A 27,610-nucleotide genomic window follows, 5' to 3' on the forward strand; every position below is an offset into this window, starting at 1 on the left:
CTATATCAGCTTCAAACATTGCAAATTGCTTAAATTTAGAGCATGTACTTTGTGGCTCTCAAAAGAAATTAACCAATAATATTAATGAGGTTAATTTGTTGAAAACAGGATCAAATAAAAAAAAAAGTTTTAGAGCCAAAATCTCGACTTTTTGGCCGGTTTTTCGGACATATTTTATCCCTGTCTCAGTACTTTAATATCTTGGGTATCATTCCAAAATTATGTTTTTCTATTGACGCTCAATGTTTGCCTGAACTGTTCGTTATTAAAACTATTATTTTCATTAAAAAAATATCGCATTTTGACCAGTTGTATTCGATAAATTTCAAACATTCAATAAGTGATTTTGAATATCTGTAATCATGGTAGGTCACTAAGATTTATGTGTGATTATCCCAAGCTTAAAAAAAAAATCATTTTATCGTTAATGTTGCCAAGCAAATAATGCTGCTTCCAGGGACTATAACTAAGCCATCATTGATAAAATTCTCAAAATTTGTATTGTCCTAGTTTCGCTTGCGATTCCTTTCTTTCCATATTTTGATATAGAAGTTATATATATATATTTCTCTTATTGGACTTACCATACATTTAGGCTTGGGCACGTCCTTTTTCAGTTCGTCCTCCCATCGTATTTCCAACACTCCGTTCATCATGGTCATGAGGGCTCGCTCTCTAAAATCGTCGGCCAACATTAGGAGCCTCAGTCGTTCCTCTTCGGCAGCTTTAGCGTCCAAAATCGCTTGTTCGCTAGGAGAAACGTAGGGACGTACCGGTACTTCGTTATCGTTCACCCGCAGGATGCACGTTTCCGGGTTTTCAATCTGGAAAATGGGAATTTTCTCGACATTAAAGAGACCCCCCCGTTTAGTTATACTTACGTCGTGCCACTCGGGGTCGGGAATCTCTATGTCCAAATGCCGCTCGGAGAAATAGTTGTACTCCGAGATAATGTGTCTTAGACGAGCATTTTTCTCTTTTATGTTGTACATCTCTCTCTCTTTTATCGCCCTCGTGTTCAGGAAACATTTGTTGTAGGCTTTCTTCAGGGTCAACACCTCCCTCTACGGTTTTAATTGAGTAGAATTTAAATTTCCCGCCCAAACTATTATCGTGAGTGAAATAGGAGGCGTCCATGAGAAACAAGGAAAAGAAATTTTACTTAGGATCTTTAAGAAATTGTAATAAATTTCGGTATTTTTTAAAGTAAATAAAAATATTATAAATATTAAAATTTACCGCCAAATTGTCCTAATAGATAATAAAGTTTCCCAACAGATGGCGGTACATTGAAATCTGTCATTATAAGTGGGATTTGGACACGGCCCACTACATACTCGCTTAATTTGTATGTTTTACCGCTTGTGGAACGAATATGAGAGGTTCAGATTAAGACAGACGTGTTGAAGGTTACAATTTGTATTAGGGTTCATTATTTTTAAAAAAAATTAAATTTCCCGCCAAATGACGGCATTAGGATTCGAGTAAAATTAGGACGCGTCTAACTTCCAAAGCACACTTGAAAATTGCAGAATTTGTATCTTTTTCACTAAGTTGAACAGAGATAAGAGATTTGAAGTCACAGCGCCACGACGTTAGAATTTCTATTAAAGTTGGCGGGAATTTTGAAATTAAAAAAATAATTCAGTAACATATTTCGAGTCAATTCAAATTACCCGCCCATTATTATCGAAAGGAGTAGATTTCGGATGTCTCCAAGGCACATTTGAGGCTATAAGTGCAATATCGGACTAACCCACAAAAATTCAAAATCGGCTTTATTGTAGAATATTATCCGTCAAGTTAAAATCTATTTATTGCACAGTGGACCAAATGATCTATTCCTTTTCGTTACGAGATAGCAGCACTAAACTAGTTATTGAACTTTATTGTTGATAAAAGTTTAAGAAAGCAAAGTAAACTATCCTCAGCTAGTCCACTGTGCTGCTATAAGTAAGAAGTTTGTGTGCTAGAGATACCCTAAAAAAAACACTAAACTGGCAAAAAGTGGAAACGCAACGGTCATCGGTTTTGATCTAATGAAGTACACCTGTACTTCCACAGGCATTTGTTACTATAAAAGGCAGTTATGGACTTACTACTTTAATATACATGAAGTGGGAACCAATAATGCGTTCATGTTTTTATGGGATGAAAGTATTGCTTCCAAGGGGCCGCAAGATATGGGTTCTTGTATTTTATATTACATAAAAAATGTTGTTACATCGAAAAGATTTATTATGTATTCTGACCAATGTGGTGGTCAGAATCGTAATATAAAAATGTCATTTATATGTAACTATATTACTGCATCTCCATTATTTACTATGGAAGAAATAGATCATAAATTCCTTGTAAGTGGTCATTCCTATTTACCATGCGACAAAGATTTCGAAATCATGGAAAAAGAAAAGAAATTCCATCTACATGTCTTTATACCTCAAGACTGGTATACAGTCATAAGACATGCTAGAAAAAAATCCCTTTACCATAATAGAAATGGATAAGTCAAGATTTTTTTCCACTAAGGAACTTGAAAGTAACATAATAAACAGAAAAGTATCTGAAACAAAAACAATGGTGGAGAGACTTAAAATCCAATGGTTAAGGTTTAGAAAAGATTATCCCAATACTATTTTAGTTTTTCCCAATACTATTTAGTATAAGTACTCGAATAATGAAGAGGTTTATTTTAACACAGTAGATCTTAGTAAAAGGAAATCTGTTTTCAAGGAAATTAAGGCTCTGCCCCTTTTATACCCAAATGGTAATGCCATTAATGAAGCTAAAATAAAGATCTCCTTGAGTTAATGGAATTCATATTTCCTATATACCAAGATTTTTATAAAAATCTGAGGTCATTTGCTCAAGCAACTGGAGGTGAAGTAGTTGGCCCAATTGAGGAAGAAGAAACTTTACGTATTTAATAACTACCTACTTAATAAAAATATAAAGTTTCTATATTTTTTTATTTATTCTCGTGACAATACGAGTAATACAGTTTTTGACGTAATACTTATAATAACTTAAGTTAGAGTAACCCATTAAAAAACTCAATCTATTTTAAATGCAGAGTGGACTAACCCACATAGAAAAATCGAATAGTAGCCATATCCAAAAATTTAAAACAAATTCCGCAAATTTAAGTAACACTCGAGAACATTCAATTAATTCGAACTACAGAAATGTCCTTTTAAAAGGGTTTTGCGCACTTACATTTTCGTATTTTTCTTTAACCTATTTTTTAGCACTTAATAATATTGGGGTTAGTCCGTTTTTGCACTCATAGCCTCATTTCACAATTTCCAAGTCTGTATCTTTCGCAACGAGTGGAACAAAGAAGCAAGATTCAGATTGAGATCGTAGCGCCACGACGAGATAGAATTTGTATTAAAATTGGCGGGAATTTTGAAATTGACGAAAATAATTCAATAACCCCAGTAAAGTAATCAAATTACCCGAGTAATAGTAAAATGCCTCCAAGGTACACTTTACAATTTCTAAATTTATATTCGTCATAACGAATGGAACAAAGAGGGAAGGTTTTATTTAGGATGGCTATGCGTAAACGGGATTTGCAAAATTACTCATTTAAATTTCCCGCCAAATCGTCCAAATAGATCATCAAGTTTCCCGCCAGATGGCGGAAGTAGCGTAGAAAACTGTCGTTAGAAGTGGAATTAGGGCACGTCGCACTGCATATTGGCTGAATTTGTATGTTTTATCGTAAGTGGAACAAAGATAAGAGATTCTTAATAAAACAGGAGTGTCACGAATTTTTATTAAATTGCAATATTAAAACAAATAAATATTTAAATTTCCCGCCAAATTGTGCGTTCAACTTCCAAAACACACTTGACAATGGCTGCATTTGTATTTTTCACAATAAGTTGAATAAAGATCGAAGACTTTGAGATCACAGCGCCGCGGCGATCGAATTTGTATTCAAATTGGCGGGAATTTTAAAATGGATGAAAACAGTTGAATAACATATTTCGATATTTAAATCAATACGAATAGAAGTAGAACGCGTCCAAGACAGACTTTATAAATTCGTATCATTCACAATCAGTGGAACAGAGAACGAATATTTAAATTGAGATAGCTATGCCGCGACGAGAGCAGAAAAAAATCATTATTTACTAATGAGTGAAACGAAGATAGAAAATTTAAATTGAAATCGCAGCGCCACGGCGGTAAAATTTGCTAACTAAAATCCTTGATCTAACCACACTTCTAATAATTTGACGGTAAAAAAAAGAACTAACCTCAGCCATAGTTTGTTGCAAGTAAGTCTGATAAAAGGTGTTGATCTGCTTCTGCTTATAATGTCCGGGGAATTTCTCGATATACAACTGAGAAACGGTGCCGACGTTGGCCACTTTTGACTCCAGATACTTCTCGTGGTCCAGCTCGGCCTCCTCTTGATACCCGATCAGGTTCGCGATACCAGTGTAGTCCTCCTTGGGGGCAATCGGTTTCTTTGCCACCAAATCCAGGATTTTCCTGCAAAGAAATCCATCACTGAGCAATCACTCACAATTATGACTTACTCTTTGGACATGGGCATCCAGGGCTCGAAAGTGTCTTGGCTACTTAAAAACTGCTCGATCCTCCGCTGCTCCTCGATCCACCGTAAGGTGAACTCCTGTTCGGGGTTTTCCGGGAGAAGGCAGTAGTTGGTCGCTTTCTGGACGCTGAAAATGCCCATTATAGTCTGCCATTGGACCCCTAAAATTAAAGAATTGAAAGCGTTTCTCCCCTGAAAAGTGTAAGCGCAGTTTACCCATTGGTTTGTAATAGTTATTGATGATATACTCCGAGACGGTATCTTGGGCTAAAATAAGGTGCTTCAGGTAGATTTCCAGTTCCTTGCATTCCTCCTTGTTCGCTTGCTGTTTCTTCTGGTACGACTGCGCGTCCAGATAAAACTCCAATAGGTCCAACTTCTTATTGTCCGGAGCTTCTAGATTGTCGCTTACCAATTGCTGCAGAATATTCTGAATATCCTAGAAGGCAGCAGGAGATATGTTATTACGGTCAACTGTAAATCGATCTTAAGCTTTACGTCAAAATGACAAGTGACACTAAGCAGTAATTCACAGTGTTGCCACCTCCGTTATGTAAGTGACAGATGTTAAAGATTTCAAACAGTTGAGCCATGATTATTTTTCTTCAATCACGGAATTTGAGTCAATCAAACGTTGTTTTCTTATTCCACGTAATTTTCCAGGTAATTTATCATACTTTAGTTCTTTCACGCACTTGAAGTTGCTTCTCAATTTTTTCCAAATAGCAATAATATTACTCCATTAACATTTAGGGTTACGCGAAAGTTACAATACTATGAAATTAGTTAGGGTTAAAGTCAATGTAATTCCAGGTGAGTCTCACTCGTCATGCAACCGACAACACAGTCTTGGATGCGCAACCTAAACTAACTTTTCTGCAAATTGACCGTAAAAACCTTACGTCAAAATGACGACTTTGACAAGTGACAGCAACGTCAACGGTTTACGAACGATTAATTTTTTTAGGATAAATCACACTGTTTCCATGACAAATAGTTTGTTTGTTTTTTACCGTCAAATTGTAAAAAGTGGAGTTACGTCAAAGATTTAAGTTCAAATTTTACCGCAGTGGCACTGCAATCTCAATTTGAATCTTTCTTCTTCGCTCCACTCTCTGAAAGTATCAAATTTAGAAGATGCAAAGTGTGCTTTGGAGGCATCCTATTTCTACTATACACTCTGTAATTCGACCTTAAAGTTTATGCCAAAATGACAAGTGACACAAGCGACACCATTTATATCTGTTTTGCTATGTAACCCACTACACACTCTGTCTAACTGTAGCAGTCGGCCCCAGATTTATGGGAAAATAACAACTTTGACAAGTGACAACGATCTACGAAAAACTAAATTTAATTTATACCACAGTTGCTATTACAAACATGATCTCTACGAAACCTTCTACACACTCCCTCTAACTGTAAGTCAACCCTGAGCTTTATGTCATAGTGACAATAATGAAACGATGTAGGAATGACTAGTGGAATCATCAAAAATCAAACTGTCGCCATGTCAATCTCGTTTGCTATGTAACCCGCGGCACACTCATAGATAAACATTCCAACTGTATGTAAATCAACCTTTACGTCACATCTAAACAACCAGTGACATCAACGCCAAAAATGGACGAACGACTAACCTCAAGGTAATTCACACTGTTGCCATGTTAAACTTTTAAGGTTAACACTCACTTGAAACTCTTTTAAAATCTTGTTTTTCTCCACGCGACACTGCTCCTCTTCCGCCTCAATGTTCTTCAACTTCTGTATCTCCTTCCACGATTTCCCGATGAAGCGTTCTTCGATTGGATAGCTGTAGGTCGGCCTTTTGAACATCAACGCGATCTTGGGCGAATTGTGTTGATCTTGTACTTGTTGTCTCAAATTTTCGTCTTCTTCTTTTCCGGACAGGCGGACCGCTACTAAGTTTTTATCATAACCTAAAGAAAATTGCATTATGTATCTATTTAAAAAAAAAAATAGTATAAGAGGGTCGCCATCTATTGGAAATAAGAAAATCATCATTATCAAACTGATCTGTCATCGGCTGACAGCAGCAGTGACATTTGACAGTGACAATGACAGCTCCAAAACCAAAACAAAAGACGTGAAGACTATTCCAGGAACTTAATCTTTAGCGTCATCTATTGAACTGTCATTAGACTTATTATACAAGTACTCGTATTTCCCAACAAAGTGCGTCTACATTTACACAAACTCACCTAGAGTGACAACAATGGTGGCGGAAGGGTTACACGTGGCACTCTTGACTCCATGTAAGTACCGGTGGTGATTAAGGGCGATACCCTCGACAGTTTTAAGGTCCGCGGACCGTACAAAAGTAAATCCGTCACAAGAAAAAGTGATGACGTGTCTCCAGTTCGATCTATACAAGAATCTCTTCATTTGATGGCCAGTCTTGAGGTTCTCTATGATATTGATGATCGAGCTCTAAAAACGTTATTTGCATAAACCCTTCTTTCACGTTGTTTAGCAACTTACGCCTCTTTTTGTCTCGACCACTGCCAAGTGGCGCTTGGCAAACGGTAACAAGATGAACACTCTATCTCTGTCTGGTCCCTTTCGGGCCAAAAACCTTCTGAAGTACAGCTGATTGTCTTCAAACGAGTAAGTTTTGACATTGACGACTTTATTATCGACGATGCAATATCTTATGATCTTATTGCCTGCGAAGAATTTATTCTGAGTGACCGGGAGGACGAAGAATCGCATCATGTTCTGCGACGCGACCAGCATGTAATCGGTCGTTTGACGGCCAACGTCGATCTGCAGCAGAACTTCTATTTGGGTGCCCGGTAGGCCCTGTAAAAAACATTCATTTTTTTTTTGGAAACAAGTAACCCAGAATTTGTCAAAAGACTTTGAGTCGAGGCCCGCCTAGTCAAGAAAGAATGAAAAAACACGTTTTATCAAGGTTGAAATTCAAATTTCCCGCCATGTCGCTACGTTACTGGCATCTGTCCTTAGTCGTTTGAGTGGAATTAAAAAAAGTGACATTAGGCAGACAAGTGTCAAGAATATACAGTACTGCCAACTGACTAATAAATAATGGCGCGAAATTCAAAACTCTTAGTAAATATGCAGTTTGATAGTTGATCAATTCGTTTGGATGATTAAATAGCGCGATAGAGTGGCATTATAATTCATGATATGACATTGTGTTTCAATTAAAAACTGAACTTTCATTTGGATGCCCGGTGGGCCCTGTAGAAGACATTTCTTTTTTTGTAAACAAATAACCTAGAATTTGTCAAAAGACTTTGAGTCAAGGCGCGCCTAGTCGAGAAAAAATGAAAAAACCCGTTTTGTCAAGGTTCAAATTCAAATTTTCCGCCAAGTCGCGACGTTACTGACATCTGCTATAAGTCATTTGGTTGGAATTAAAAAAAAAAAGTGACATTAGGCAGACAAGTGTCAATAATATGCAGTACTGCCAACTGACTAATAAATAATGGCGCGGAATTGAAAACTCGAAAATTTGCCTCAGTTTGACAATTTGTCTACTAGTTTGGACTATTTGACGTGATAGGATAAATTAATGTATTCTTAATAAATTAATCAGCTTCCAATTTTCAACTTCCATAAAATGATGTCATTTAACGATTCTAGTGATTTAAATTTGAAACTAAAATTCGCCAAAAAAACACCGACTATTGATAGTTAAATTTCCCGCTAGATTGTGACATAACTATTCTGAAATCAAGTCAAAGCGCTTCTAGTCGAAGAAAAAACTTTTATAATGTTTCAAATTTCCCGGCAAGTCTTACTAAGGCGTTACCGACACCTGTCATAAATCAACTGAGGGGAATTAAAAAAAGAGATATTAGGCAGGCAAGTGTCAGTATTATACACTGACGCCAACTGTCTAAATAATGGCGCGAAATTTAAAACTAAGTTGCATCAGTTAGAACTAATGTTGATGTTTGAACTAAGAACTAATAGACGCGATAGAGCAGCATTTTACTTGATAAATGAATTTTGTTTAAATTAAATGCTGTTTGCAGTTTTCTGTCATAACCTTAAAATAAATCAGATATCGAGCAGAAATTTCGATATAGTGGTTTAATTTATTCGTGGTAAATTAATCAAATTTGCATTTTTATATTTCCATACAGTACATAACCTTTAAGCAAAATTGACACCTGTCATACGCGTCAATTGTCAACTAACTGAAGAATGACGGAAAATTAAAAATTCTCTCTTACACTTGGCCTCAATTCCTCCCGCTATCCTAGACTATTAAACCCTATAGAGCTTTTTCTTAACAAAAATTCAGACAAAAGGTCTGGCCATAAATCGCTCAGATGGATCGCTCGACAAAGCGACGCCTTGTCACTGTTCTCAAATTTATAATTTAAATTTCCCGCCTAATCGTGGTGTTACTGACCCCTGTCATAAACAATGCGAGTGAAGTTATGCCGCGACAAATGAGTGGAACAAAGACGGAAAGGGAATCGCGACGCCTGGTGGGCAAAAGTTTAATTAAAATTCGTTAAAAAATCAACAAATATTGATATTTAAATTTCCCGCTTGATAATCATTTTGAGATCTGTCATAAGCATTTGGGCGCGTTCAACTTCTAAAGCACACCACGTACTTGCTTAACCTGTATCGTTTACAATGAGTACAATAGAGAAAGAGATATAGAATTTCCTCTGGGGCCACGTAGGTAAATTTAGCCGATCCTTGACTTCCTATGAATAAATACGCTTTGACCTTGCACTTCCTGATAACGTGACTCGCCTATTTTCACCCAATTCTGAAATATCCTCTTTTCTACTTTAGCTTCCATATACTGTGAATTGAAAAATGACATTTACCCGTATAATAAAATATTCTCCTTTATTAAAATTTCCCGCCACCAATAGGTTGCTATTTTCAAAAAACCGAAGTGACGTAATTGGCACGTCCGTAAGATACATTTCCGTCAACACGTACGGTTTGGTTTCGTTGTAGAACGACACCAGTTGCACGTGCCCCGTGCTAAAACCCAACGCCAGAAAAGGATAGAGCGGGTTTTCTGATATCGAGGTTATGGCGCCCTCTAGGGCAATAGTGGACACCTGAAACACACAGGCTGCTATAAATGGTTGACAGCTGACGTGACATTACAAACCTTTTGCCCCGTTGCCAGTTCGAGCACGTCCAGGTTATATTGGCCTCTTCTGACAATTATAAAATCACCTTTGGGGTTAATCAGGGAGATTTCTTCGTAGTTTGAGTAGCCCTGCCTGATCCAGGTTATGCTGTTTTCGGCAAAACCTGTGGGCGTTAGGAGTTAAATTAATAAAGGTTTAAGCAAGGTGTACTTACCGAAAGACACAATTTCCCCCATATCTGTGTAACCGATACATTTGTCAGATTTGCCGCTAATAATGCCATTGATAACCATTTCGGTTGGATAGCTGGAGTCGCATATCCAGGTGGCACCCACTTTTTTATAGTGCTTATTAAACAAATGATTTCCTAATTTGTTTTTTTTTTGTATTTTTTAATTTATTTACCCGTATTTCCTTGTTTGGACCTGACACAGATAGTCCATGGTGAAACCAACATATAGAGGGTGTTACTGGTCCTGGCACGTCCAACGAGGCAAAATCTAACACCAGTTCCAAGTAAAAATCCCTGTCAACCTAAAAAAGGCAATTGATCAATCATATGTAGTTCCCTTACCTTTTCTTACCGTATAAATACATCCCCTATCGTCGATAATGTAGAGGGCAACAGTGTCCATGCCCCAAATAGCATTTTGAAAGTTCCCAGGGTTTAGATTGCCCAAAAGAACCTCGTGTATCGCGAAAATGCTCGTTTTGCACACGGTAAACACGTCCCATATATACAATTTCTTGGATCCTATCCCCATTTGGGCCAGATACATCGGCCTGCCGTAGCTACACCTGAAAATAACAATCCCAATCATGCAATCCGTCCCGGGGACAGGGAGCCGATTTTACACGATCGGTACCTGAGCATTTGATCTTCGTATAACAGCTCGTTTTTGCCCTCTGCGAACTTCACGTTGCTTCTCCAGTTCCACGCTGTCACTTTATAGTCGGGCTTTTCGCCGAGCGAGAAAAGGAGCGAACTATCGGAGAAGGCGAGGGATTTATGGCCCGATCTTTCATCTGAAATTTTGTTCAATAAGAGAACTCTATATGGTTTAATAGTCAAAGTTTGTTTAAGAAAATTGAGGCTGGGTGTAAGGATAATTTTGAATTGCCCGCCATTATTTCGTTTAGGTGATAAATGACAAGCGTATGACAGGTGTCAGTTTTGCTTAAACGTTATGGAAATTTGATTAAAATATTAAGAATTAATTAAACTACTCTATCGCGTTTAATATGCCAAACTAGTTGATAAATTGGTTCACATTTTCTACGCGATTTGAATTACGCGCCATTATTTAGTCAGTTCACAACACTGTATAATATTGACACTTGTCTACTGGATGTCAATTTTTTTTCAAGGTTTAATTACAAGGTTGCCAATAGATTTTAATTTATACTCATTTATCAAGTATAATGGCACTCTATTGCGTTTAGTGGTGTAAACTAAAAACTGAGCAATTTTCTACAAGTGTCGAATTTCTCACCATTATTTGTTTTAAGGTTGTCAATGGCCTTTAATTGGAAAAATGACAAATTGCTGACCTATAGAGACGACGTTGCCAAGTTGTCATCATTTTTTACATTGATTTTCCTAAAACAATCAAAGCGGGAACGTCAGCTGTGCAAATACTCTATTACATTTTACAGTCAAGGCTCATAATATCATTCCGTATCGCATTTCTAGCCTATTAAGGCAACATTGCCAAGTTCTGCAAATTCGCTACAAATCTTAACAAAAAAAAATGGAACTTAAAACAATGAATTAATAGCGGTAACATTGGTAAATATGATTTAAAAATAAAACAGCGATCCTCTATTAAGTTAAATAGTCAAACCTTTTGGCGACGTTGCCATATTGTCCATATTTAGATACAAAACTGTACGGCAAAAATAATAGAAATGAGACGTGACGGTGGCACTGAAAACCCGTAGTCAAACTGCCCATATGACAACGTTGCAATTTCAACTGACAGATGACAGTTAATTTTTAGGTTATATTATTATCGAAACTAACCTTCAAACATGGCGATAAGCTCAAAATTCGGATAACTTTTTACGTACAGCTTAGGCTGCTGGCAGCTCTCCGAATAAGCGAATATAAACAACGAAGAGTGGGCCCTAAAACACTGCACTCCCTCGCCGTTTTCTTTATGATTATTCACGGTCAGCTGATGCTTTTCGTTGATATTTAGGTTGATAAATTCGAGAAAACACCCCCGTCCGAACATCAGCACCGTCTTGGCCATCACGCAGAGCTCCTTCATACACCCCACCTTCACCCATCTGCAAACAAAACGGTTCTTGAACGTTTTATTAGGGGCTTAATTAAGTTTTACTCACAGCGTTTCGTGTCCGGTTGCCTTCATGACTATTTGCATTGATTAAATAAGAGAAACTATCAATATTACGGGTTTGTTTGCCATGGTAACTTGGGCGGTAACCCCTGGTACAGATAGTCATGACGTCATAGCATATTATGGCACGCTACGCTTCCATAGAAACGAACCCTAACACGAGTGACAAGTTGACAGATGTCACACGTGAATTCAGTTTTTAGGTTATGTTATACGTTTTGTTGACAAAAAGAAACAATCATCAATAATCCATATTTGTGTTAATAACAAAAAACACTAAAAATGCCCAAACCAACTTGCATCTATACCCTCCTGCTACTCTCCTACATACTCTCACTCGCCGAGTGTCACAATAAATACTCAAAAGAAGCGAACCCAAAGATGGAAGACACCCCAGAAGATTTCCGGCCAATTTCCCTCAAACACTTGGATAGGCCCTATCGAATGGCCAAACTGAACTTGCTATGGTCCAAAGCGGTGCATGTAAGCCACCAGTAGCACCTCACTCGCCTCACCTCAATTCAAACATACTTTTAGCGTCTACCGGATTCTAAACTAAAATCTCTCTTTGGTGAGCTAAAATTGCACGACAAAGAGGAGATTACGTGGAAACACCTTAGGGCCGAAGGGAAGGACAAGGACGGATTGAAAGAGGCCAAGCTCCGAGAAAAATTGAAGACTATAATGACAAATTATGGTCTTCTCGATCAGATTGATGACGTTCATGACCCAAAAAAAGTCTATCCTTATAAAGTAAGTGGATTGTAAAGGTTTAATGGCAAACGTGACATTTAAAAGCATTTTTAGCCACTAAACGAGGCCTCAGACAAGCATATCAACAAAAGTCTGTTCAAAGACAAGAAATTAAATAAATTATGGGAAAAAGCGATTACGGCAGGGTTTAGTACGGACGAATTGGCAGCCCTCCGGGAGGAGTTTCATCATCATCAAGATAAAATTGACCAGTACTACTCGCTACTTTATAAAGTAAAAGGAGACCCTGAGGAGCATGATCAGAAGGAAAAAGAACAAGAGACAAGTAGGCTTGCACCTTTGCACAATTATTTTTGGGGTCAATTATTGAATTATTTGCAGATTCTTTGGATGAAACTTTAGATAAATATAATCAGATTGAATTGCTCGAGGAGAATGAGGATCCTAATAAAGAGTATCTGGATAAGGTAAGGATGAGTTTCTTTAAGTAAGTTTGATCAGGCTCAGTTCTAAGATAGTATTTTATAAAAAATAGTTATGTATTTCATTTCAATTAAGAATGCATATAAGACTCACTTTCAAAAGACTCACCTCAGTTCATTAGTAGATCATATGTGTACCAACTTTTATTCTGAAAGTCTACATGCTAGGGTGATTATTTCCTTCATTTAAAAACTTTAGAAAAGGAACATAAAAAAGGAAGGGAAGAATTTTCAGTTGTCAAGACTATAACAGATTTAAAGAGCTTTGTATGGATACTGAATGCAAGTTGAATTTGTATAGTGATGATACTTTGAAAACAGTTTTTGGGTATATTTAATAGTATTTTGGCTACACAAATGATCCCCACTGCATGGAATAAGGGAAATATGTCTCAAAACAAGACATTAAATAAGAACCCTTACATCATCAACTGCTTGGAATAAAATTATAAAGTGTCCCCAAATATCTGGAATAAGTAGTATAGATGTAAAATTACCGGTAATATTGGTAATTTATTAAAAAAAACAGCTTTTTAACTAATACTAGTATTTTTAATTCAAAACTATAAAAACATTAGGAAACACAAAAAAAACCTGTCAGAATGAACTACGTAATAGAGTGGATAATGGTAAATCATCCTCATCATCCCCAACCTCTTCATCTAATTCTTCTTTTTCCTTAGTTAATTCAGTAAAGTCTATAATTTCGAAACCGAGATCTTCTTTTTCAATTTCTTCCTCACATAAATTTGATACTTTGTCACGTAATATAGATCTTATTTCAAAAAAGCAGATAAACACTTTTGAGATTGTTAGCCTGTTAGCTTCAAAAAACGTTATCCACTTAGAGATTGGCTGAAACAAGTCATAAGTTGCTTCTATTTCTAACCAAAATTCATTTTGAAGAAGTCTTACTATGTTTGCTGAAAGAACATTAGAAATATCTGGGTTATCATCAACTGCTAAACTTTTCAATGAATATTTAGTGTCCAAAAAGCTTTTTAAACAAGAAACAAAGGAACCCCATCTTGTTTTCACCGGCAATTTTAAAGAGATGTATCGCCCCGTTTTGTTTAACTGGATTTTTTCAAACCTTGCATGTAAAATCTGCGAATTTTTCAACTCTGATACAATTGAAATTATGTTCTTTTTAAAATTGGCAAAATGGTCTAATTTCAAGAAGTCTTCAACCAGAAGGTTTAGACCGTGACAAATACAACCATAATTAGTTATGTAATTGTACTTGCTGCTAACTATTTCACGAGCCTTTTTTATGTTAGCTCCGTTGTCAGTGACAATAGTCAAAAAATTTGAAGCTCCCAATTCTTCCAATACATTTTCAATTTCTGAGGCCAAAAATGTTGCTAAATGTCTGTTATCTTTGGTATGGATTGATTTATAAAATACCGGAAGAGGTGTATTAATAACAAAATTGGATATAGAGTCATTTCTACAATTTGACCAACCATCCATTTGTCAGCTTAAGATAGGTGCTTCACTAATTTTTGAAGAAACTGCAGCTTGTACTCTATTGTACTCGGATTCTAGTAGTGGATTTGACAACTGGTAACGAAAAGGCGGTTTACATGCGCATCTCATTGTTTTGAATACATCTAACCATACTTTTTTTGTTGTCATATCTAATGGGGCTCCTGAGACATAAATAGCCCTTGCCAGTATTTCATCAATCTTGTTGTTTTCTTGAGAGGACATGTTATCAATATACGAAGAAATTGTACCCTGCTTGAAAAAGAAGAACTAGCTGAGGAAGGCACAGGCCGAACTAGTGAAGCTATTTCTGAGTCTAAAGTCTCAAATGCGTGTCCCTGCTGAGAGGTTTCATAATCAGCAATTTCAGTATCACTATCTTCAATATCTACAATACCATGGGTGAACTTCGCGAGGTATTGGTATTATTGTTACTACCGAAAACATTTTTAACAGGCAATTTTCCTTTTTTAAGAATGTGTACTATATTTTCAGGATTTTGACACATTGAAGCAAATGTTGGAACTGTCTGGTAGCATTTCTTTTAAAGGAGGTTTTACAATATTTACAGGAATAGTTGTCTTTATCTTTAAGATCGTAGTATCTCCAAACATCACTCTTTGGCTTAACCATATTATCGCAACTATAAAATAAACATCATGCATTTTGAGAAGAGGTCAATTTAAAAAATATTTACTCACCAGTTTAAATATCACCTACAATAATTACAGTTATTTAATAAAAATTGCACTGATAGTTATAATGGCTATAAACAACCCTTTTGTACCAATAATGCCACTAGTTGTGATCAATACAGAGAGACTGTTTACAAAATATCGCTTGCCACGGCCCCCGGGGAATCACAGAATTTTTATCACTCATATTTTGGTTATTCCCCGATCCCGATCTATACTATACATCAAGAAAGCGGCGGCGCAGCGTTAGAACACTTCGTACGGCACGATCGTCTTTCGTCCTTGCGCCTCACGCCAGTGAAGCCAAGTAGAGCTGGGCGAATAGCGAATAAATGAGAGTATATAGAGTAAAAAAAAACCCAAAATTACCAATGTTACCGGTCTTGCAGTAATATTACGTAATATTACCAAAATTACCGGTAATGGAAATAAAAATGACTCATAAAGATTGAAAACGAAAACATGAAATGACTCCAACTGCCTGGAATATGAGAAAAATGCTCCTTAAAAGTAGCAAAAAAGCATTTTTTAAATTTATATAAGAAAACTAACATCTCGGAGTGTCTGGAATAATAATTGAAAATATCCTGAATTTGGCTAAAATTCTGGTACACTTAAGGTGTAATTATATATGAATTGAAGATATCAATTAGCATTATTAAATTGTTAATTAATCCAGATAGATTTACATTGGAAATATAATTTTTTCTGATAGCAATGCTTTGGAAATTACATATGCGGGGACACCTTGTATCATGAAATACGTTAGTCCAGGAATAGGGAGGGCAAATAAGTAAGAGTAGTACTCCTTGTACATATATGTAATGATTAATTTATTCCAGGCAGTTGACAGGTTAATTTAGGTCAGACAGTGTTTTCTTGTTTTTTCAGTAACTGCCTTGAAGAAATACAGAAATGACTGTATGTAATTGAACCTACAGGTCGCGTGTAATTATTAAATCAAAGATTTTTATTTCAGTGGACTGTATAAAATATGTATATTAAAATAAAGTAAAAATGCCAAGGTGGTGGCGTAATTAAAAAATACGAAAGTAAGTCGTCGTGCGTAAATGACGCGAACAAAAAAAAACCTCTTCCTGCGATTAGATGGAAAGGCTAAGGTCAAGTGGCGGCACCGCACAAACGAACGACGGAGACGGTCCCGATGGCGCGATTTTGCGGTTCCAGGAAATATTGAATCGTTGTTGCCGCGTTGGCGAAAAAATTAAATATGACAACATTTAAATGACAACAATGAAGATTTATATTTTTTCCCAAAGTTGAAAAAAAAAACAGGAAAATCCCTAAACTGCCTGGAATAAAATGAACATTATCAGCCTACTTGAACTCTCTAAAGAATTTTATTTTAGTATCCTATTTATTTCAGACAGTTGAACAACAAAAAAGAAGAGAAAAATCCTTCAACTGCCTGGTAAACAATAATAAACAAACTATGTCACATTTTTTAAAAATTTATTCATGGTTATTTTAACTCTGTCTTCAGTCATAATTTTAGAATATCTGTGCTTAACTCATAGGCACTAAATTTTGTTATTTCCTACTTTGAATCCACTAGTCACCACACCAGGTATACAAATTTAAATAATCTTTTATATGGGGAAGAAAATCTACAATACACCTAAACATGAAAAGCCTTGATTCTTACTGCAAACTTAGGCAAGGAGTGAAAAATTATCCTACGCATTTTATGCTCTGGACAAATACTTTCAGTTTGGTCAGACTGTGATATTTATTTGAACTGTGTTGCTCAATAGTGTTTATATTCATTTTAGTTTATATCAGTGTATCAGAAGAAAAGTATTCTTCTTAGAGTAGTTAGATATTATACACCTTAATGCAGCTTTATCAACAAGAAGGCAAAATTTGATTTGATTTTTAAGGTGAACATGATCAGGGAGCACCATAAGCAAATTAAAGATGGGTTTGACCATCTGGATAAATTGGCTTCAACTGGGCCAGCCAGTAAGGAGTTTGTCGAACCAAAAGTTCAAGGTATGTATATTGATAGATATAAACAGAATAAAGGAAGTATTTAAAATTTTAGGGTTGTGGAGGATCGCCCTAGAAAGTAATTTCACCAATTCTGAGCTGCAATCGTTAAAAACCGAATTGTTTCACTACGAAAACCGACTACTCAAGTTGAGGCATATGCAAGTGGAGCAGGTACTTAACGAGGAAAAACACAATAAAAAGACGAAGTTTTCCGGTGAAAAACCGCACGGGCATCAAATGATGGAGGACAACATTAAAAAACAGGCCAGGAAGGTCGACAAGATTCATCTTGATATCGAAACGAAAATCATGCAGAGGCATATCGAGTTGTAATCAGTAAGGAATGAATCTCTTTTAGTGTGTGATTTTATTGATCTTTTAAGGTGTGTGCCAAAGCATTTTAGTTAACACATTTTGGTTGTAGTTGCAGGGTTTCTTCCAAGCATAATGCGTTTTTAGTATTAATTTTTAAATAGTCCAAAATTCTACTAATTGGTCCTTGACAGTAAGGGACTTATTACACTACTATTACAACCAAAATAGGGCACTGTTCATATAAGGTGCATGTTTTTATGTAATTTTTAATATATTTATCTCGAGTTGAATGTTAGCATAAATCGTAATAAACGTTCCATGTTAAAAGCAGTAAATTTGCAGTTTATTTTTCTTTTCACTTTCAGACTTATAAACTTTAGGATAAATAAATATACCTTTTATTTTTCCGGTTATTTAATAAAATTATCTTTTGGCACTTTAAAGCCTGCCTAGAACTGACTAATTTCGACTATAATACGTGTTAAAGGAACTAAGTTTTCAACATTAAAACGACGGGGCAAAGTCGAATGAATATAGATGACGACTTAAATAAAATGGTCGCAAAAAACCAATAGATAGATAGATAATTTATTGATATAATATATACAAATTCAGTACTTAGACAAGTCAAATTCAATTAAACATATAAAATTATGCAATATGGATGAATATTTAAAAACTAAAAAAAAGGGTAATGAAACGGCACTACAGGTTAAAACTGGATTCAAGGTACTCCTGAAATGAGAAGAAGGCACCACGCACAAGATACCTCTTGATTGTTTCAACTAATTAAAATTAAATAAAAGTGTCTAGCTTATAAATCAACTTAAAAATTCACTTGATATCAAAGAACTGATGAATGTGTACTATAGCTCTGTTTACAGTGTATTGAGTTACCGCATAGTATTATGCGGAGTATTATACTTTGGGGAGAAAAAGATTTTAACAGTTTTATATTTTAAAGGTTCTTAAAATTATATTTAAAAATAAAAGTAAACTGATTACATTGGGTGATCGATATCAGCACAATACTCATGGTAAAAACAACTTACTTCTCACTAAGCAGTCCCTCAGCAGCAAGCATTAGTTTAATGCTTACTGGTGTTGTTTTGTCCATCAAAACATGTACTCGTCGCTTGATCCTGTAGATGTGCCAGGTAAAGTCTGAGAGATTAAGGAGTAAAGGATCTCTCAGTCTAGCCAACAAGTAACGATCATTTTCCATGTCAGATTTACGAGAGAGCCGTACTATTGGTGGGATCATTGGGTCGAGATGGAGCCTACCACTAAATTTATTGGCTTTCTCCACAATCTTGATGTTGACGGCTTCACCGTTTAAGGACTTACCAGCAGCTATGGCTTCCCTATCTGAGTTGATCTTAAGCAGCTTTTCTTGCTTTGAAATCCAAAAATCTCATCCATTATTCTCTAAGAGACCAACATACAAAATTGACGAAAAACAAAGAAAAACACAAAGTCACGGTCTCACAACATTTAATTAAACGGGCTACACGTGTTTCGCGTCGTGTTTCTAGTTAGAGCATCATCAGGCCTAAAATAAAAATACTACTTAAACAAAACTAAAAACTTACATAAAACAATAAAAAAAACCTTTAGAAGCCATGAAGCCATATGGCATCTAAAGGTTTGTTGTGAGACCGTGACTTTGTGTTTTTCTTTGTTTTTCGTCAATTTTGCTTTGAAATGTTATCGGAGGCTTCTCGGGCAGCAATGGACATTGGAGTTGGCGGTAAGGCTATATGCTAGGAGGGATGTGCTTTATGGCCACCTACTACAGTACCAGCAGGCCACATGTCTGTCTCTTTCAGTCGTTTCAGGAGATCCTTGTTTTGCATACCGACTTTAAAACTAGAGGGTAAACTGTATCCATCCTTAAGCATAGGAAAACATCGAATAAAGTCGTTGGTGCCAAGTTTAATCTTAATGTAGTGTGCAATTATTTTATTTTTATTATATGTATGTTCATATATTTTGACAAAATCCTGAATAAGGAATACATAAGTAAAGGTATTCCATATGTATTGCTTTGTATAGCAATCGTGACGTGTCTATGCTATGTTTCTAGTATCTAAAACAATAAATAAATTTTGATAAGAGGTTTATTTCTAGCTGGTACGCAATTAAATAATTTTAATACTAAATAATATCTTGAATCATTTCTGGATCTTTCCAAACGACTAAAGTCAGGTACAAGATTACTGTTGTTTCTTGTGGTGTAAGTGTGAAAATCTTCGTGAGAGTTGTTTAGATTAAGATTTTATATAACGTGCAACAAACACTACATAATATATACAGAGGGTAAGGTAAAAATGTTAAGACTGAGAGAATGATTATACGGATGCATTTTCTTTGTTGCGCAAATGCTTTCGCAATATGACAAGAATGACCCTAGGCAAGAATAGCATAATGAAAGAAGTGGTCCATTTTCTCAAAGAGACTTAGATTTAATAATCTAAAGGGAACTACACAAAGTTTTGAGACCGAGACTTTGTGGAGTTCCCTTTAGATTAAAGAATAGCATAAGTTAAAACAGAATGGAAATTGCTATAATACATAATTATATTGTTAGAAGTATATCTCTTGAAGTCATTTGGACCAGATGTCTGAATAAGAAGAATTCTCGAGAGCTTCTTTGAGAGACTTACAAGGTGTTGCTCCCAGGTTAATCCTGCATCCAAGGAACCATGTCCAATTTCATTGTTGTTCCCCACAGTGAAGTTAATACTTTGCGATTTTAAATGGTTTAAAGATAGAAGATCTGCTAAAAACCATTGAAATAGATTTTGTTCTGAAGTTTTGTAATTTAGATTATCAACTTCTGGTGTCATCACCAAATAATACACACCCTGAGAGTAAGTTAGGTCATTTATAAAAATGAGAAGCAACGTAGGGCCTAGCACCGATCCTTGTGGTACCCACAACTTCAGAGGCTGTTTTTTGGAATTGCATCGGTTAAAATGGACATATTGATCTCGATCAGTGAGATAGGATTCAAGGAACTGAATCTTAAAAATTGTAGAAATTTTATATTATAGAAATTTTCCAACGTTGATGCTTCCCAGATTATTTTGCCTAGTAAAAAACTCAAAAATAAGTTAACATCTGGTGTAGACGGTGTACCTAACTTCTTGGTTAACGATTGCATTGGTGTCCTGGCTGATCCGCTGACCTACATTTTCAACTTAATACTAACAACAGAACAAATTCCTGAAATTTGGAAGACTGCTAAAATAATACCTATTTTAAAAGCTGGGGACTCTGATCAAATCGTGAACTACAGGCCAATCTCATTACTCTGTAACTTCTCAAAAATTTTCGAAATTATCCTGAATCGGTCGCTATTTAGTCACGCAAAAGAGCTCATCTCTGTAGACCAGCATGGATTTTTTAGCGGGCGATCTTGTGTTACTAACTTATCCTGTCTGTCTAGCCACATCTGTGAATCACTTGATGTTAATACTCAAGTCGATGTTATTTATACCGACTTCCAAAAAACCTTTGATCGGATAGATCACTATATTTTGCTGCATAAATTAACTCAGTATGGGTTTTCAGGGAAATTATTTAATTTATTTCATTCCTACTTGATTGGTAGATCTCAATATGTGGAATATGAGGGCTTTAAATCGAAACTTTTTAACGTAACATCGGGTGTGCCACAGGGCTCGAACCGGGGTCCGCTCCTGTTTAGTTATTTTATAAATGATTTGATTGAGTCACTCACTTGTCATAGGCTGGCTTTTGCCGATGATTTGAAGCTATATTTAAATGTATATGGTTCGGAGGATTGTGTTTTTCTTCAGAACTGTCTAAATACATTGGAGGTATGGTGTGCTGTTAACAGGTTAGGCTTGAATGCGGCTAAATGTAGTGTGGTCAGTTACTCTAGATCAAAAACACCCTTAAATTTTAATTACTTTATTAATGATACTATTTTGAGTAGATTAGAGCAAATTACTGATCTTGGTATCACCTTTGACTCTGAATTTACATTCGTTCCACACTTCAACAACTTAGTCAAGTCAGCCCTGAGAAGGCTTTGCTTCTCTGTTGCTTTGTGAGATCAAAACTGGAGTTTGACTGTATTATATGGAACCCGCTCTATCAGAATCATGTTGGTCTCCTTGAATCTGTTCAGCGTAGACTTGCTGAAGTTTTTGGCCTTCAGGCAGGATGGCATATATCCGGTAAGAGGGTTTGATTATCGGCAACTATTGGAACGCTTCAATCTACATCCATTACATTTCAGAAGAATGATCTTCTCTGTAAAATTCCTGCATGGGTTACTGAATGGATTCATTGATAGTCCTGTACTTCTTTCTGGTGTACGTTTCATGGTGCCTAGGCTTAATGCTAGACATCCCCTAACATTCTTTCTGCCAAGGCTTCATACTAACATCCTGTTGAAATCGCCACTATATACAATATGCGCTACATTTAATCGGATCTGTCACATGTGCGATATAAATTTCTCTCCGGTTCATGTGATTATCGATATCTTGGTGGATCATTACTCTTGGGATTAAGACCCATGTGTTTAAGTTACAGTTATTCTAATTTTTTGGATAACTTTTGAGATTGTGACTTTACTTTACTTTTTTTCTTTTCTTTTAGGTTTGTTTGTGTTTTTTTAACTATATTTTTCATTGTTTTGCAACTGTTTCCTGTTATTGGGCAAGTTGCCTGTTCAAAATAAAGGCTTATTATTATAAACTTTGGACAATATTGGCAACAGAGATATTGGACGATAATTGTTGCACAGTCATAAATTAAGCCTTTATTCTTGAACAGAGATACCACCTTTGCAGTTTTGAAAACTTTAGGAAATGTATTGCAAGCTATAGATTGGTTTATTAATACAGTAAGAGGTTGAATCACTAAGGTAGCTATATCAACGTCACTAAACCTAAAAGATGGTATGTTTTTCATTGAGTTAGAAATTAGGTAGTCTGTAAATGTCCGTTGAGAATTTTCAAGTTTATTTATCTCATTTTTGCATCAAGTTTTGAATTTGGGATAAAGGTATCATTTTTTTGTTTTTTTTATTGAAAAGCTTCCACATAGCTTGTCGATTTTTTTATAAATTCGTCATTTGATTTTCTTATTAATTCTGTAGTTTTTTTTATATTTTGTTATGGTACTCTTTGGCATAGCACTAGGCTCTCTTTTATTTAAATTTACCATAAAATGAAGTCTATTACGCATATATTTTAAGTTCATTAAACCAGCTTACTTGCTTATTAGGAATATTTTCATTATTTAAATAAAATGGTGCTTTGGGCGTAGAGCATCTTTCTGATGATTGTTCTGTAAGGTTTATACCATCTTGCATTAATATTTTAATTATTAGTAAATAAATACAACTCGGTCAAAAATTGTCTTGAGAAGTAAATTTCACAAAATCGTTATAACTCATAAACAACATGACTAAGATGCTTGAAAATTAGCAGGGAGATTCCTCAATCAAATTCATTGGACCCCTATTTCAGCATTTTAAGAAAGTTTCAAAATTAATGTTAAATAGCTCTGTAAGAACATGTATTTGAAAAAATAAAACTCGACACTTAATTTAAATCCAATTTTTCTAAAACGAATTTATGATACAATTACAATTAGGAATAAAGCCTAATATAAAATTACATTAAATCAATGTATTAATACATATAATAAAGGTCTTCCTATCGTAGTTTTTCACCATTTGAATTTTTTCCCTCACTATACTTCTCTGCTTGGCAATTACAATAAAAACTCTCTTAAATAATTAACGATTCTACTGAGACTCACTAATCACTATCGTCAGTAAATAAGTCGGAGCCCTCCTCGCTAAAATCCCCACCCAAGTGTCATGCGGCCTTCCTATGGTACTCGGGCGTTGCGTTGCCGTACTCCTGCAAACTGAAGTACTGCCCCGCATTTTTAATTAAGAATTTTAAAAAATCTTGCACATTTTGCATCAACAGTTGAATACTCCGGTCGTCCAATGGGGTGAACGCTAATAGAGACCCTAACCTGAAAATGTCCCTTTTATTAATTTGAAGTGTTGACAAACGAGAGGGCATATAGTACCTGACGAAGAGCCTTAAAAGATGAATCGGCCCGTAGATTTCCGACATTTTTTTATCGGGGTACTCGTTCATTATGTCGGCGTACTGAGGCCTTTCGAACTTGTATAGCAGTTGGGTACCCAGAGTCACATTAAAGTATTCTTTAATACCTTTGACGGTCTCTATGGAGGCGCCCTCTTTGTTAACCGTATTGGATTTTACGGACTTTTTAAACGCCAAGTAGCTGTCCAAGATGTTGTCCACGGTGTATTTGGCCGGGAGGTTAAAAAGTTTCTTTTGCCTAGTGATTATGTCCCAGTCGTCTACGAGTAGTTTTTTTAGTTCGTCCGGTAATTTGACGCGGACCTCGACTTTCGCTTTGAACTCTTCTTCCGGTTCTACGGTCGGATCGGGAATTTTGGCTGCGAAAAAGTGATCCACTTTATCTCCTCATTACAGCACAATCAAGAATTAACTATTATAAAGTTAATGTTTGAAATGACAACAATAGTAACAATTACCATAACAAATCAAAACTATGATATAATTAACATTTGCAGAGTTTACCACTAATCAAATATTTAAATTGGTTCAAAGACACATTTAAAATATCAATATCATGATGATTGTTCAGAAATCTAAATGCCCGATCAAAGGCAATTTTACAGCCACATTTCTACCATGAAAATGGTTAAAAGGTCTTAAGGAGCTTAGTTTGAACCTTTTCAATTGAAGCAATATATTGATGATAGAAAAAAGGCCATATTTTTGTATATTCTTATGTATGTACCATGTTATAATTGTAGCATATTCAAGTTGTGATCTACTAATAAGAAAACAATCTTCACTACATTAGTTAAAAAATCACTACAATTTTACAAGGTTATTAGGCAGCAACCCCTGTAAATTAGTTTAACTAATTTCTGTGTTAAAAAGCTATAAGTAAATAAAAAATTTCTATATATAGAATGTTCGACCCCGTACAGGCAAAGGCATATTTTTGACCAGAAAATCACTATCCATTATTGACTGATTTTATGTTCTTGATAAGTAAATAGAGTTTAATTGGGTTGTCTGTTTATTGTAGACACATAAAATTTAATAGAAGAAACACATGATTTCTTCAAACCCTGTTAGTGACACACCCTCCTTACTCAACATATCAAGAGAAACTATTGTACACTAAACTGAAACAAGAAGTTACAAATGGGGTGCAGGGAGGTTAATTTAGAAACAGCAAAATATTCCATAAAATCACGGTCAAGTAACAAAGATGACTTACTTAATTAAGAACCATTTTTCAAAAGTAAAACAAAGTTATACATACAAGGGTTTAACTCCATAATGCCACAAATATTATTCGTTCTGACACTGATTAACTCTGTAACTAACGGATCCTATGCTACAGTTATGTATGGTCACTTCAAGCCCATGAATGATTATCAAATGTAACATCTAAAGTCCCACCATAACCATTATTACTTATGTCTTAAAATGATTCAGGGAACAAACATTTATTGGCATGTTTCCTTCTAAAATGCATATTTGTCACTTTCTTATCTTATGGCATGTTTTCCATCAGCATATAATGGGAATTTTACACATTAAAACATTGCTTAAAATGACAAATAGTGCAGTAGATAATCAATAATAATGGTGTGTGTAGACACCAAAGAATTTAACATAACTTTTTTTTATATTCTGAATTTTTTGTGTCTTCACAGTATTCCAGATCATGTTCCTCCTTAACCTAAGATCTTCCACCCTATTCCACAAAACCCTTTGTCGAGCATTAAGGTTAAACTTATCTAACGATCATTGACAATAAGTGGATTCTTCTTACCTTTTTTCTTTCTAGGCGGTTCATTTTTTTCTGATTTAAGTTCTGGGCCCCCAGTAGGGGTCGAAGCCTCCCTTTTAGCTCCCTTGGGGCCCTTACTAACCTCAGAAACCGGGGTGCTTGCCCTAGAATCAGAATCCTTTATGCTGCCGGTATCTCCAGTTTTGGAGGCCAATGCTTTCTTCGTCGTTTTTTTCTGTTTGCCCTGTGCCTCGTGGGCCTTTTGAACCTCCTTTTGCCGCGCTATATTTTGGTCCGTGTACTTTAAGACCCTGCTTTCGGGCACCCACTCGTCCCAGCTATAAATAGTTTATTTTTAAAGTTGTTTTTGGTATATTTTATGGAGGTATTACTTCTTGTTCCAGCCGGCGTAGTGGATAAAGTATTTCACCTGTTTTTCCTTGGTTATTTGGCATTTTAGGCATTTGGCTTCATAGATAAGGGGCCCATGGAAACACAGCACTTTCTCACCTAAAAGTTGTAAATATTTCAAGGGTTTTTGTTAAAGGGGGTAGCAGAGGGAAAGGTTTACCCTCTTGAAATTTATATTTGGGAGGCATAGTCCCCGTTAATTTGCTAAAAAACAATAAAACTCTCTGAATAGGTTTATTTGGAAAATAAAACTGAACATATCACAATTGACATGACTAAAGTGAAGTTTCCCTTCTTCTTCTTCTTTTTTGCGCCGCCTTTTTTGCTGGCTTATATCACAAATAAATATGGCTTTTGCTGCACGTCAACAATTTCAAATCCGACCATGTTGCCATATTTGTGTAAATGTAACCTTTGCCCATAAAAAAATGTATTTTTTGTTATTAAAAAACGTTCCAAAATAATAATTATAAGCCCTGGCTCTATATAATGTGACGTAAAAGTTCTCCTACTTTAATAATAAATAAAATAAAGTTGCAATGGTGCCAGCTCGATCACTTCCAACGTCACAACACGTCATAACCTCAAAAAATTGTTGTCGAGTTGTTTCTGTTTATGTTTTCAATATTCCTAAATAAGAGTCTTTAATGATTTTCACCCTAACACGGAAAAATGGTAAGAAAACGGTCACTTTTATATGTAATCTACCCCAGTGCCGCATTTGGTCCTTTTCAGTCTGCAATTTTTAACCTACAAAGCCTACTAACGGTGGTCCTCTTGGTAATATGCACTTGTGCCTACTTAAAGTCGTTTTTTCCCACGATTTTGGACAAAAGCCGGACAGGGTGAGTTGCGCCCCCATATATTTGAGAGTGTTCTCTATGTTTTATGGTTATTTTAGTTTCCTGAAAACTTGCTGGAAGTGTGCTCGGATAGGTGAGAGAAAGAGCCCTTGGATTGCCGCTGCTTGTCTCATGATGGCCTTCTCTATTCTATTTATTAAATAATTAACGCTTACCTGTAATATTTCTGTATTTATGTTTTAGAATAAATTTATATTTTTTACATGAGAAGGTTTGATAGTATATTTATATCTACTGATTGTAGCTTTATTGTTTAACTGCAAAGTGCACAAACTTAGAACATTGAAAGGCCTTTCAATGTTCTAAGTGCACAAAAAAGGTAATTTTGTTTTTTTATTCTTGGTATATTGTTTGACTTCAGGCCTAATACTTACTATAATAAATTGTGTTCTCTTACAGTAGAAAGCAAATTCACTCTACTTAAAAGAAGATGTATCATAAGCAATGCATAAGGTTTGGTATTTCAAGACAATATTTTCCATGACATTGCAAGATACAAATTAAAAAATTATTTTTAATGGCACAGTTAAATTGATATGTTTTATTTCTATAGGTAAGTAATCAAAAGTAGTAGAACATTTGTTCTAATATAGAGTAAACATGGATCTAACAAATAAATATTGGTATATTATTGAAAGAGTATTCATTTCATGCAGTATTGATGGTTAATAACTATAAAAATCTACTTAGTTCAATTAGTCTTTAAAATA

At 35.5% G+C, this 27,610-nt stretch overlaps 4 protein-coding genes across 5 annotated transcripts in view; 2 read left to right on the top strand and 2 right to left on the bottom strand.

Moving 5' to 3' along the window:
- The window catches only part of LOC126740981 (cilia- and flagella-associated protein 43), a 26,170-nt gene extending 14,011 nt beyond the window's left edge, over positions 1-12,159 (bottom strand). Inside the window, exons 1-16 of the mRNA XM_050447196.1 lie at positions 12,040-12,159; positions 11,714-11,982; positions 10,557-10,716; positions 10,275-10,488; positions 10,096-10,224; positions 9,905-10,037; positions 9,708-9,853; positions 9,412-9,654; positions 7,073-7,393; positions 6,793-7,021; positions 6,263-6,510; positions 4,787-5,009; positions 4,554-4,731; positions 4,269-4,506; positions 882-1,064; positions 585-824 (exon numbers count right to left, since the gene is read on the bottom strand). Coding sequence (XP_050303153.1) covers positions 585-824; positions 882-1,064; positions 4,269-4,506; positions 4,554-4,731; positions 4,787-5,009; positions 6,263-6,510; positions 6,793-7,021; positions 7,073-7,393; positions 9,412-9,654; positions 9,708-9,853; positions 9,905-10,037; positions 10,096-10,224; positions 10,275-10,488; positions 10,557-10,716; positions 11,714-11,982; positions 12,040-12,077 — 3,192 coding nt within the window. The 5' untranslated portion in view covers positions 12,078-12,159. The remainder of the gene's footprint in view (positions 1-584; positions 825-881; positions 1,065-4,268; positions 4,507-4,553; positions 4,732-4,786; positions 5,010-6,262; positions 6,511-6,792; positions 7,022-7,072; positions 7,394-9,411; positions 9,655-9,707; positions 9,854-9,904; positions 10,038-10,095; positions 10,225-10,274; positions 10,489-10,556; positions 10,717-11,713; positions 11,983-12,039) is intronic.
- Positions 12,160-12,253: 94 nt separating this feature from the next.
- Positions 12,254-18,095, top strand: LOC126740983 (alpha-2-macroglobulin receptor-associated protein). Its single transcript, XM_050447198.1, has 6 exons — positions 12,254-12,536; positions 12,591-12,806; positions 12,861-13,092; positions 13,149-13,234; positions 17,334-17,445; positions 17,498-18,095. The coding sequence occupies exons 1-6, from the start codon at positions 12,336-12,338 to the stop codon at positions 17,776-17,778; spliced, it is 1,128 nt and encodes a 375-aa protein (XP_050303155.1). The 5' UTR covers positions 12,254-12,335; the 3' UTR covers positions 17,779-18,095.
- A 5,252-nt stretch (positions 18,096-23,347) lies between these two features.
- On the bottom strand, positions 23,348-26,353 carry LOC126741457 (mortality factor 4-like protein 1). Of its 2 annotated transcripts, XM_050447871.1 has the most exons (5): positions 26,198-26,352; positions 26,019-26,136; positions 25,669-25,964; positions 23,848-24,247; positions 23,348-23,790 (listed from the first exon to the last, which is right to left on the bottom strand). In XM_050447871.1, exons 1-5 carry the CDS (start codon positions 26,223-26,225, stop codon positions 23,625-23,627), a joined length of 1,008 nt encoding a protein of 335 aa, XP_050303828.1. In that variant the 5' UTR covers positions 26,226-26,352; the 3' UTR covers positions 23,348-23,624. The 2 variants fall into 2 exon arrangements, with proteins under 2 accessions (XP_050303828.1, XP_050303827.1); XM_050447870.1 differs by having other exon boundaries at positions 23,348-24,247; positions 26,198-26,353.
- Positions 26,354-26,467: 114 nt separating this feature from the next.
- On the top strand, positions 26,468-27,102 carry LOC126741458 (protein kish-A). The gene is made up of 3 exons (XM_050447872.1): positions 26,468-26,712; positions 26,773-26,882; positions 26,939-27,102. The coding sequence occupies exons 1-3, from the start codon at positions 26,710-26,712 to the stop codon at positions 27,042-27,044; spliced, it is 219 nt and encodes a 72-aa protein (XP_050303829.1). The 5' UTR covers positions 26,468-26,709; the 3' UTR covers positions 27,045-27,102.
- The last annotated feature ends 508 nt before the right edge of the window (positions 27,103-27,610 follow it).

The sequence above is a fragment of the Anthonomus grandis genome, chromosome 10, assembly GCF_022605725.1.
Source record: "Anthonomus grandis grandis chromosome 10, icAntGran1.3, whole genome shotgun sequence".
NCBI lineage: Eukaryota > Metazoa > Arthropoda > Insecta > Coleoptera > Curculionidae > Anthonomus > Anthonomus grandis.

Coding starts and splice junctions, on each gene's coding strand:
- LOC126741458 (XM_050447872.1), top strand. Junction 26,883..26,938: donor TTGGACAAAAGCCGGACAGG/GTGAGTTGCGCC, acceptor TGGTTATTTTAG/TTTCCTGAAAACTTGCTGGA.
- LOC126740983 (XM_050447198.1), top strand. CDS start 12,336: ATGCCCAAACCAACTTGCATCTATACCCTCCTGCTACTCTCCTACATA. Junction 12,807..12,860: donor AAAAAGTCTATCCTTATAAA/GTAAGTGGATTG, acceptor AAGCATTTTTAG/CCACTAAACGAGGCCTCAGA. Junction 17,446..17,497: donor TGTCGAACCAAAAGTTCAAG/GTATGTATATTG, acceptor TTAAAATTTTAG/GGTTGTGGAGGATCGCCCTA.
- LOC126741457 (XM_050447870.1), bottom strand. CDS start 26,225: ATGCCTCCCAAATATAAATTTCAAGAGG. Junction 25,965..26,018: donor TACGCCGGCTGGAACAAGAA/GTAATACCTCCA, acceptor AACTATTTATAG/CTGGGACGAGTGGGTGCCCG. Junction 24,248..25,668: donor ACCGCCTAGAAAGAAAAAAG/GTAAGAAGAATC, acceptor ACTTTTTCGCAG/CCAAAATTCCCGATCCGACC.